Here is a 12,500-nt window from a genome sequence, read left to right on the forward strand (position 1 = left end):
GTCCCCTCAAAATAACTCGACACACAGCCATTAATGTCTAAACTGCTGGCAACAAAAGTGAGTACACCCCTTAGAAAAAATTTACAAATTGGGCCCAAAGTGTAAATATTTTGTGTGGCCACCATTATTTTCCAGCACTGCCTTAACCCTCTTGGGCATGTCGTTCACTAGAGCTTCACAGGTTGCAACTGGAACCCTCTTTCACCCATTTATGACAGCATCACAGAGCTGGTGGATATTAAAGACCTTGCGCTCCTCCACCTTCTGTTTGAGGATGCCCCAAAGATGCTCAATAGGGTTTAGGTCTGGAGACATGCTTGGCCAGGCCATAACCTTTACCCTCAGCTTTTTTAGCAAGCCACTGGTCGTCTTGGAGGTGTGTTTGGGGTCGTTATCATGTTGCAATACCACCCTGCGGCCCAGTTTACGAAGGTTGAGTGCACGTGGTCAGCGTCGTACACAGAGGTTGGCTTTGGAAAATAGACGTATGAGTGCTGCCAGCATTGCTGAAGGGCTTGAAGGGGTGGGGGGTCAACATGTCAGTGCTCAGACCATACGCCACACTCTGCATCATACTGGTCTGCATGGCTGTCATCCCAGAAGGAAGCCTATTCTAAAGATGATGCAAAAGAAACCCCACAAAAAGTTTGCTGAAGACAAACAGACTACGGACATGGATTACTGCAACCATGTCCTGTGGTCTGATGAGACCAAAATACATTTATTTGGTTCAGATGGTGTTAAGAGTGTGGAGCGGCAACCAGGTGAGGAGTACAAAGACAAGTGTGTCTTGCCTAGAGTCAAGCATGGTGGTTGGAGTGTCATGGTCTGGGGCTGCATGAGTGCTGCCAGCACTGGGGATCTACAGTTCATTGAATTCTAACATGTACTGTGACATACTGAAGCAGAGCATGATCCCCTCCCTTCATAAACTGGGCCGCAGGGCAGTACTGCAACATGATAACGACCCCAAACACCCCTCCGAACGACCACTGGCTTGCTAAAGAAGCTGAGGGTAAAGGTTATGGACTGGCCAAGCATGTCTCCAGTCTTAAACCCTATTGAGCATCTTTGGGGCATCCTCAAATGGGAGATGGAGGAGCGCAAGGACTCTAATATCCACCAGCTCCTTGATGTCGTCATGAATGGGTAGAAGAGGGTTCCAGTTGCAACCTGTGAAGCTCTAGTGAACTACATGCCCAAGAGGGTTAAGGCAGTGCTAGAAAATAATGATGGCAAAACAAAATATTGACACAAAGGGCCCAATTTGGAAATTTTTTCTTAGGGGTGTACTCACTTTTGTTGCCAACAGTTTAGACATTAATGGCTGTGTGTCGAGTTATTTTGAGGGGACAGTAAATTTACACTGTTATACAAGCTGTACACTGACTACTTGACATTGCATCAAAGTGTCATTTATTCAGTGTTGTCGCATGGAAAGATATAATGAAATATTTGAAGAAATGTGAGGGGTGTACTCACTTTTGTGAGATACTGTATATGAACGCTGGTTAAAGGTGCTGCGAGGAACTTTCACTTTGTGTTCATTCTAGCGCCCCCTTTTGGACAAAAGCGGTAGTGTTTTTACTACGCCAGCTGTTGTTCCTGGGTGAGTGTATACCCATGACAAAGGCATTAAGAAGAACTATATACAAATAGCATTCTTTGCACTGATGGTCTTGTTTGCTGTTACATGTCATTTATGATCATCAGAGGAAAAATGAGACTGTTTCAGAAATATTTAAAAGTTCCTCGTTGCACCTTTTTAGCATCTCGGTATGTTTCAAACCATCTTGGTCGCTGGATGTTTAGTCGCTATCTTAAGGCCAAAGTGTATAAACTGCCATTGGTGGTCGGGGCTGAAAGTTCATTGATATTTTTTTCGCAATTGTTCAGACATTTGACAGAGTTAAAGCTATAGTACGTTACATTTACATATAAATTAATGTTGGTTGCATTCAAGCCATCGCCAAATGAGTTGACACAGCGTTGATTAAGCCTATCAGCTCCACAAAACTCTCTCTGTATTTCTCAGTATGGCAGCGTTTACAAACTGGTGCCCCCCCCCCCCACCCCCCAGACACTGGTGCAGGAGCTCAGAAAAATGTGCTTTGATACTTTTTCTGTATTAGATATTTCTCTGGTAGGTGTAAGGCCAAGTCACTGTTATCATATCCTACTGTATATACCAACACTATATGAGAAGCAGTAGCAGCTAGCTCAGTCATTTCCTCAACATGTATTAATAAAATACTTCTTCTTTTAGGTCTCCATAGTACCATAGTAACTGACCCTCTCTCCCTCTCTGTTCCTGCAGGCCACCACTCTCTGTGTATCCAGTCCATGGATGGGATGCTGATGTTCTTTGAGCAGGACAGCTATTCGTTTGGCCGGTTCCTCCCCGGGTTCCTCCTGCCTGGTCCATTGATCTACAACCACAGGACAGACAGCTTCCTCACTGTCTCCTCCGCGTGCCAGCTGGAGAGCTACAGGTACGTCCCTTTATTTCCTTTATCATACTGTTCTTTAAAGTAGCTACGAGGAACTTTTAAATATTTCTGAAACAGTCTCATTTTTCCTCTGATGATCATGAATCAAATGAAACAGCAAATGAGATTATCAGTGCAAAGAATGTTTTTTTTATATAGTTTGTCTTAATGCCCCCGTGCCCCAGAACGTGTCAAGACAGTTTAGAGACTCCCTCGCGAATGCAGTTCACAATTTGTCGCAAACAGTTGCAGCCCAGTGAGATATGGGCTTAAGCTTGAATTAAATGTAATGCAATATAGACTGTGACAAGTGTAGTTCTCCTTTTATTATTCCTCACTGCGATGCTTTTAAGAAAAAGAAAAAACCTCCTGTATAAGCAATAGTGTTTCTAACTAAACTTCCCTCTTGTGGTAAACCCAGCGATGCATATCCATCTTCAGAGAACTCTATGAGTGGAGAAGGTTTTGATTGAAGCTGGCGCTGGAGTGTTATGGCTTCACAGAATGTTGTCCATGTTCCAGAATGTTATATATATTCCATATCGGATTCCAGGGTCAGGGCCTCGCCGACTCTTTACACATTTAATATCAGATGACTGGTCAAACTGTTCTGCCCTGAGCAAGGTTTATTTAGCCTGTTGGAGCGTCTCCTGCCCTGATGAATGGGGGCTTGATTTGGTGTGTGTGTGTGTGTGTGTGTGTGTGTGTGTGTGTGTGTGTGTGTGTGTGTGTGTGTGTGTGTGTGTGTGTGTGTGTGTGTGTGTGTGTGTGTGTGTGTGTGATATTTTAGTTTTTGTTTATCCATGACACTGAAAGAGCACATGCATGTAGCTTGTGTGTGTGTGTGTGTGTGTGTGTGTGTGTGTGTGTGTGTGTGTGCCCACTGTGTGTATTTATGCTTGTATGATGAATATGTTTTAGGTAAATGAGTGTGTTTGTGCAGTTTTTCAGGGAGATCCTCTTTCTTATAAATGAGAACTCTGTTTCCCGAACCCCTCGGTGTCCTGCTCTCTACAGCAGCGCTACTTTAGGCTGGCGTACTCAGACACACACACACACACACACACACACACACACACACACACACACACACACACACACACACACACACACACACACACACACACACACTAGGCTGGCGTACTCCAGATGAAAATAAATAAGAATATAAAGTTAACATAAAAAAATACAAATTATGCATGATTACTCAAATAATCATACTAGAAATAAGTTAAATACAATTTTTTTCACAATACATTTAAAATGCACACACACACACACACACACACACACACACACACACACACACACACACACACACACACACACACACACACACAGTAGTATGTGTGTGAGAGAGCCCACCATGTTCTACACAAACACTTTTAAATGGCAGACAAAAAAATATCCAGTCTACCAAAGTGAATGTCACTGTCGGTGGCGTGTGTGTGTGTGTGTGTGTGTGTGTGTGTGTGTGTGTGTGTGTGTGTGTGTGTGTGTGTGTGTGTGTGTGTGTGTGTGTGTGTGTGTGTGTGTGTGTGTGTGTGTGTGTGTGTGTGTGTGTGTGTGTGTGTGTGTGTGTGTGTGTGTGTGTGTGTGTGTGTGTGTGTGTGTGTGTGTGTGTGTGTGTGTGTGTGTGTGTGTGCCTCCTTGTTCTCCCTCCTCATATGTTAGGCATGCAGGTGACTAATCAGATTTTTGTGGTTTCCAATTTTTCTCTCAGAATTCACATAACAGCGCTTTGTGGGATTTTTACCCTTTTTCATAGTTCATAAATCAACATGCAACCAACTACTGGGTGGAACCGAACACACACACACACACACACACACACACACACACACACACACACAAACACAGTGAAAAGGTTGAAAATTAATATCAAAACATAATGAAAAGAATACAGTTATTTTACGCTGTTATTTCAGTATTATTTCAACTGAATTAAATCCATTCGGTCATGCAGTAGTCGGCCTGTCCACACACACACACACACACACTCACACACACACACACACACACACACACACACACACACACACACACACACACACACACACACACACACACAGCTAAAGAAACGCTGACATGTTTAATATATTTTAAAGTTCATTTTCTTCTGAGAGGAAATGGTCATGGAGCGATGAATAGGTTTTCTTTACTGGCAGTCATCCATAAAGCAGCTCGTTAGTTCGCTCTACGTTCCCATAGAAACACAGCGGGCACGGCTACTGTATGGATGAGTTCAATGCCATAAATCTCATGTCACACACACACGCACGCACACACACACACACACACACACGCGCACACACACACACACACACACACACACACACACAGACACACTCTTTGTACACTTCATTTGCAGTTTTATACACAATGTTGTGAGGAATTAGCGTCAATTTGTCGCATACATTACTATACTATTTTTCCGCAATGGGACAGGCGGCGATGGGACAATTTATACTATATGAAAAAGAAAAATTAAATAAGTAAGACTAATTGTAAAGTGATTTGTATAAAGTGCCGTCATAAACCTGGAGTCAAACTGACAGCACTTTACAATATTTGTTTATTTCAAATGTTCAAAATGAAGTTTTTCATTTGCTATGAAATATATGAATGTAATGTGTCGTCCAGGTGGCCTATGGTGTATATATACAGTACCAAAGCTAGACTGTGTCCCAGTGTAAGTCCATAGGCCTAAACACTAAGTACAGCTGAGGTTGAGGAGAATTATAGTTAGTTTTGCAGGAAATTTTGCCCGGAAATATTGGCAGTTGTGGCGAAATTGACAATTTGGACCAAGATGAAAAGTCAGAAGATCACCAGAAATTGTTACAAGTCTTCAAAAGTGGGACAGAAATATCTGATTGTTGTTCAGACATTTTCCTCTATGCTTAAAATGTCAACCTGCTAGTGATGTGAGATGTGCAAAATGTCCTGGCAATCCATCTACTGCTTGAGATTGAGTTCAAAAAATGCAACAGTACAAGATTGTTTATAGTGGTGGATGTATTTCCCTTCTATCCCCATTTATATATTTTGTTTTATAATATGAACTGTACGATGCTGATACTGGACGAAAAAAAATAAAAAAAATGCTAAAATTGAAATCCGTGTCTCCTGATGATTAGATGGCTGGTATAAATAACCTAGCCTGGCTCCGCCCGCCCGCCCGCCTACTTCCGGCCAAATTTCATTTTCCCTTCAGTAGTCAGTCTGGGTGTACAAGTGCATTTCCCAGTTTTCTCCGGAGAATCTACAATCGTCCAATCAGCGAACAGAGCGAGTGGCTGAGAACGATGACGTCGAAGTCGCGCTCCAGTTTCAGTTGAATGCTGCGTTCCTTTATACGATTTCCGACTTGGTAGTTCCGAGTTCCGACCTGTCTGTGTTCCAGTGCATCTGCTCGCGAAAGTATGGACGCCTAAAACCTTTCTCGTCCAAATAACTAAACGTTAGGCTCTAACAAGTTACTGTTGCTAGATTCATAGACTACAATATGTAGTGAAGTCGGAAATTTCCGAGTTCCCTGTCCAACTGGAACGCACCGTCAAAAGCCGGCTCATGACACACGTGACGACCAAACGTGATGCGATTGGTTGGCTAATTCAGAGTGGCACTGGGCAGATCCAATAGTTTTAAACTTCGACAGACACCCGCCTCCAAGTGAGTGAACGTTTGCCAATTACAGCACTTCCAGACCTTCTGTACAAATGAAATGAAGTACGATGGTCTGGTTGGACCAGGCTATAAATAACCCACATCCTCCAAAGTATTGACCGCATTGTGTCAGCCATATTGGATTATAAACCCCTTTCAATATAACGATGGATTTCAGACCTGCCAGCTTCCATTAACTGCAGGTTTATGGTCCAAATATGTAACACAAAGTGAGAAAATCTTCGAGTGGGTAAATCAACAGTTATGCAGTGTTTAGGGTAGCGGTTCGAAGTCGGGCTAGGCCGGGTTAGGGGCCCTCTCTCTCTCTCCCTCTCCCCCCTGCTCTCTCTCTCTCCCCCCTCTCTCTCTCCCCCTCTCTCTCTCTCTCCCCCCCCCCCCTTCTCCCCCTCCCCCCTCTCCATCCAGGTGTTAAGAGAGAGATGGATAAACGCCTGCCAACCTGCTCCTACACTGCCAATGTCTTACTGGAAAAACTCCCCGATGCCCTAACAAGCCAAAATCAACTGACCGCAGATCAGTCCGACCACTTTACCCTCCAACCGCTCGCTGATTCAATCTGATCGGCCGCAGTCACGGGTCACACAAGCTTGTTTACGCACCTGACAGAAGCAGTCAAATATAAAACGGATTATATAGTGAAACCCGGGGCGCTCCGGCAGTGGTGTAGTGGATAGAGCGCGTATTATATTGAGATTCAGGCCTTCGTTGCAGTGGTCGCGGGTTCAAATCCGACCCGTGGTCCTTTACTGCAGGTCATCCACCTCCTCTCTCTCTCTCTCTCTCTCTCTCTCTCTCTCTCTCTCTCTCTCTCTCTCTCTGTCTCTCCATTTCAACTCTGTACTATCTAATAAAGCTTGAAAATGCCAAATATTAATCTTTAAAAAAATATCGTAAAACTCAAAAAGCTGGGAATTTGGTGTTAAAGGTAGAGTCAGTGATTCTAGAGAATGCTTTGTTGTCAAAATCACTTTTTTGGTCAAAATCAGTGAATATCTCCTCTCGAAAAAGCTACCTGTCTGTACTGTGTGTGCACTGGAAAAAACAAACGGTGTTAATACACAGCCTAGGCTCTGTAAACAGGCATGTTGCTAGTTAGAATGGGCCCCCTTTGTTAACATACCCTTAACATAGCAGTTTACGGAGGCCAGGCTGTGTTTTAAAACCAGATTATTTTTTTCATTTCACACACAGAACAGACTAGTAGTGGAATCTTGGAGATATTCACTGATTTAAAAAAATATATATTTCGACAACAATCCTCCTCCAGAATCACTGACTCCACCTTTCTTAATAAACGGAAATGTCAGACAGTTTTCAACTCTTATTTTTCAATGGGGGAATAAATGATGTGCACTAGGAAATCTGCCCTGGACTTGCGGACGGAATTTCTCCCAGTGAAAAATAGCCGGTGTTGTTGTGGTCTATGGGCGAGTGCGGTTAAAGAAAAGCAAAAACTTGTAACCAGAGAGTCGCTAAATTAAGTTTTTTGGTGTGTGTGTATCTGATGGGAATACTTACATGAGAAAAGGTTGTGTACACACTCGCTGGAAAGGCCTTTGACTCTTCCAGCTAAACGCCAGCAGCCAACACGCATCACACACACACACACACACACACACACACACACACACACACACACACACACACACACACATGCACACAGACAGCCAACACACAGCCCGACTGATTTAAAATAGAAATCACAGCTGAAGCTAAATGTACAGTAAACAAAGTTATAATGTTTTAAAAGGTGGTTTACCAAGATGCCAGGAACTCGATTACTTTGGAAAATATGAGTTTCCCATCTGAAGCATTGGCTGTTTTCTTAAAGAATATCTGAATCATAGAGAGCTTAAAGGACACTGCAGGTGAATAGGGTACACTTCTTCTTTTTTTTGTACTTTATTCATGTTTTTTTAAGATATTTTTTTGGCATTTTTATGCTTTTATTGATAGTGTAGAGACAGAGGTGAAATGGGGCAGAGGGGAGTGACATGCAGAGAACGACCGCGGGCAGGAATCGAACCCGGGTCTGCTGCTGGGCCCGGCCCGGGGGTGGGAGGGGACGCCCTACCAACTGAGCTAAGGGCGCCCCCGGGTTTTTTTCTTTTTTGAACAAACACACACACAAAAAAAACTAAATTCATATGTCAACCAAAGCAGTCAGATACAGCAGTTCCACATGTGACGTTAAGTTCTAAATAGTTAAAAGTAATTAAAGAGAGATGGGTAAACTTTTTAGCATCTAAATACCATCATACAACTTTGCCAGTTGATTTCTTACATTAAAACAATATTTTTTGTATTACAAGTCATTCAGAAATGTTTGAATAATTGTGCAATTTGGCAATATCTAACTTATGTGTTCATTTGCATCTCGAAAATAAAAAAATCTCGACGTTGGAAGAAAATGTATCATAAATTAGACAATTAACAACTTATGAACACGTCTTGCAGTTATATTTCTCAGAATATAGTGCTAAACATGATTATGGAAAGTTTAGTTGATGCAAGTACTTTAGAAGTTGAGATTTTTGGTTAAGAGTATCGAAAAAAATAAGTAATCTTGAGAAAATGGCTAGACAAGGTTTAGTAAAATAAAAAGCTTAAAGGTGCAGTGTGTAATATGACATCATCAAGAAAGTTCTACAAAGTTCTAGAATGCAACGCTCCCTGGGTAACCCCAACCCTTTAGAATAATAACAGAAGCTTCAGTGGCCTTCAAGGACAAGAACAATTCTAAATTTTAAACAATGCACTTGATGACATTCCCACTATGACACTTTCAAGATGGCGGTGACAAGGCCTTGGTCCAAAATATGCAGAAATATGGACATATATGAGACCCTTTCTAAGGGAAAAAATAATAATAAAAAAAAAAAAATTCAGCTATTATGCACTAAATTAAATGTACTTATGGATATTATAATTACTTTCTACAAAATCTGCTAGGAAATAAAACCCAAAATTCTACACACTGCACCTTTAAATGTACATATTGGACCTTTTTATTTATACTAGTGTGAAAGAAGACATAGAAGCAAATAGCCAACAATCTCAAAATGACCATGAACATTTTTTGTTGTTGTTTTGCTTGCTGCATCTCACCTTCAGTTGCTTAGGAAAACTCTATATGTAAATATTTGTCAGCATACAGCAATCTCAACACCTCACTGACATTACATTGAATGTGATCCGCAGACATTCAGTGTGTTTGTATAAACAGTCTGTCTCTCTGTGTGATTCCCAATATTTTTTTAGATATTTCGAATAAAATATGCAGTTTAGGGTTTAGTTAGCTGAAGAGATTTTTGCATACAGCTTTTCTTTTCAATGTACCGGGTTCCAAACATGCATTTGTGGCATGTTTTTAAGAGTAAAATGTATTATTAATCATCAATAACGTTAATATTTGGTGGCGCTTCGGTGGCGTAGTGGATAGAGCGTGTACCATATCGGCTCCGGCCTTCGTTGCAGTGATCGTGGGTTCAAACCCGACCCGTGGACCTTTACTGCAGGTCATCCCCCCTCTCTCTGTCTCTCTCTCTCTGTCTCCCCATTTCAACTCTGTACTATCCAATAAAGCTTGAAAATGCCAACAAATTATGTAAATATAGTGTGGCAAACAGCCCTCCTAACACTTTACTGACATGAAATTGAATGTGATCCATATACATTCTGGGTGTTTGTATAAAGAGATGCGTGTTTTTAGTTTTTATGCACCAAATATCTGGAACAAACTCCCAGAAACTCTCATCTCTTTTCTCTGTCCATTTTAACCTGTCATTTTTATTTGATTTAAATGCTCTACTTCTATTCAATCGCTTTTAATCTTGCCCCTGTAAAGCACATTGAATGGCCTTGTGTCTGAATTGTGCTATAGGAATAAACTTGCCTTGTCTCTGTGTGATTCTCAGGTATGAGACTCTGGCCGTGGCTACAGAGGCAGAGAGCAAACAGGATCCTGACCTTCCCCTCAAGACTGCAGGCTCAAGCAAGAGGCTGTCGGTGAGTAATCAACAAGGCGGCTTTAAGTGTGCTTTATGAATACACTTCTATCTTCTATTTTGTGGTAAAATAAAATAAAATTAAATAAAATTAAATTAAATTAAATTAAATTAAATTAAATTAAATTAAATTAAATTAAATTAAATTAAATTAAATTAAATTAAATTAAATTAAATTAAATTAAATTAAATTAAAAATGAATAGAAATTAATACAATTACATTTAAAAATCTTCGACTGTCCCTTCCTCTCCCCTTTCAGCCTGACTGGACCTTTGTCCTGGGTGAACTGTGGGATATAAATAACTAAACTAAACTAAAACAAACTAAAATAAACTAAAATAAAACAATAATAAACAATAAAAATAAATATTTAATAAAATAAATGGAATGAAGTATAAAATATAAATTTAAAGATAATAAAACATTAAATAAATAAAAACCTTTTGACCCTCCCTTCCTCTCCCCCTCCAGCCTGACTGGACCTTTGTCCTGGGTGAAGTGTCCCTGGAGCTTTCTGTTCCCTCCTTCTCTCACGCCTCGTCCTCCATCTTTGTTTTGGGCGAACGGAACCTCTACTGTTTCCGCGACAACGGCCAGATCCGCTTCATGAAGAAACTGGAGTTCAACCCCAGCTGCTTCCTGCCCTACGCCTCAGGTAAAACGATTTACTGTGTGTGTGTGTGTGTGTGTGTGTGTGTGTGTGTGTGTGTGTGTGTGTGTGTGTGTGTGTGTGTGTGTGTGTGTGTGTGTGTGTGTGTGTGTGTGTGTGTGTGTGTGTGTGTGTGTGTGTGTGTGTGTGTGTGTGTGTGTGTTAAATCTTTATTTAACCCATTGATGACGGCTGCTGCACGATGCCACATTGGCTCTCCTGCCTGATGCTGCGTCGCGCAGCATTATTACTTTATCTAATTTTCATGGCATTCCCAGCATAGAATGCACTGTCATTGGTTCAAATACACATGAGGTGGGTTTTGTTGATTTTTTGAAGACCACGTGACCACCCAAAAGTTGTGTGGTTTGCCGAAAATCATGTCAATAAAAAAAATAAAAAATAAAAAAATAAAACAAAATAATAATAAAAATACGCCAGCTATGTCGGCGACAGAACAGTTAGTGGCGTTTGGTGCGCAGAATCAAGGTCTACTATAGACTACTGACGAAAATCACACAACACATTGCATCTATTTATTAACAATATTTAATAATTTTCTAATTCATCTAATTTTGACGATTTTTAGAAATATTTGTTGATTTGTAAGCGCTAAGGGAGCATGTTTAAATAAAACCTGTGAACCTTAACTTTTAAATGTATTTTATTTCATGTTTCCATGTGCTACACAGGCTTAGATATTAAGGTTTTGGTAGACTTGACAATTCGTACTATTTTTTCAGAAAACCCTCAGGCATTAAGGACATGCATCCTAGATTGCCATAGTCATCAATGGGTTAAAGGAGCTACGAGGAACTTTTAAATATTTCTGAAACAGTTCCATTTTTCCTCTGATGATCATGAATTAAATGAAACAGCAAATGAGATTATCAGTGCAAAGAATCCTATTTTTATATAGTTTTTCTTAATGCCCTCCTCCCCCGTGCATGTGACAGCAAACCAGACCATCAGTGCGAATAAAGCTATTTTTATATAGTTTTTCTTAATGCCCTCCTCCCCCGTGCATGTGACAGCAAACCAGACCATCAGTGCGAATACAGCTATTTTTATATAGTTTTTCTTAATGCCCTCCTCCCCCGTGCATGTGACAGCAAACCAGACCATCAGTGCAAAGAATGCTGTTTTTATATAGTTTTTCTTAATGCCTTTGTCATGGGTATACGCTCACCCAGGAACAACAGCTGGTTTAGTAAAACCCTGAATCAGTGCTTAAAGACGTAGTCAGTGATTCTGGAGAACGCTTGTTGTCAGAAATCAGTGAATATCTCCTCACAATCCGCTACCTGTCCGTACTGTGTGTGTGCCGGGAAAACAAATCTAGTTTAAATTCACAGCCTAGGCTCTGTAAACTGGTTTATAGAATAGCAACCAACACATACCTAACTATAAAGGGATGTTTCACCTGCACAGTCCCTCAAGTTATTCTTAACCAACAAGCTTTTTGTTCAGCTCTGCTCCTGCCCAGCTGATCCACTTATAGACTTAAAACAGATCGGCTCAGTAAGTAGTTGAAAGAGATCTACAATGGCCTTATCTGGGTGTGTAAGAGCAGAGCTTTAAGATAAACCTTTTAGGACACAGAGAAATTGTCAAAGAAAGTTACAGAGTTTTTAAAGAAAAAATTGAATATCCATCAAGTTAC

At 40.9% G+C, this 12,500-nt stretch overlaps 2 protein-coding genes across 2 annotated transcripts in view; one reads left to right on the forward strand and one right to left on the reverse strand.

The window, feature by feature from the left end:
• The window catches only part of LOC307260013 (uncharacterized protein), a 491,510-nt gene that overhangs the window by 32,938 nt on the left and 446,072 nt on the right, over positions 1–12,500 (reverse strand). The window lies entirely within an intron of this gene.
• Positions 1–12,500, forward strand: part of bbs9 (Bardet-Biedl syndrome 9) — a gene marked incomplete at its 3' end in the record, with an annotated part of 197,269 nt that overhangs the window by 21,856 nt on the left and 162,913 nt on the right. The window contains exons 6-8 of the mRNA XM_080039665.1: positions 2,318–2,492; positions 10,097–10,187; positions 10,660–10,843. Of these exons, the coding sequence (XP_079895791.1) occupies positions 2,318–2,492; positions 10,097–10,187; positions 10,660–10,843 (450 nt within the window). The remainder of the gene's footprint in view (positions 1–2,317; positions 2,493–10,096; positions 10,188–10,659; positions 10,844–12,500) is intronic.

Source organism: Ammodytes marinus (assembly GCF_949987685.1).
Source record: "Ammodytes marinus genome assembly, chromosome: 13".
NCBI lineage: Eukaryota > Metazoa > Chordata > Actinopteri > Uranoscopiformes > Ammodytidae > Ammodytes > Ammodytes marinus.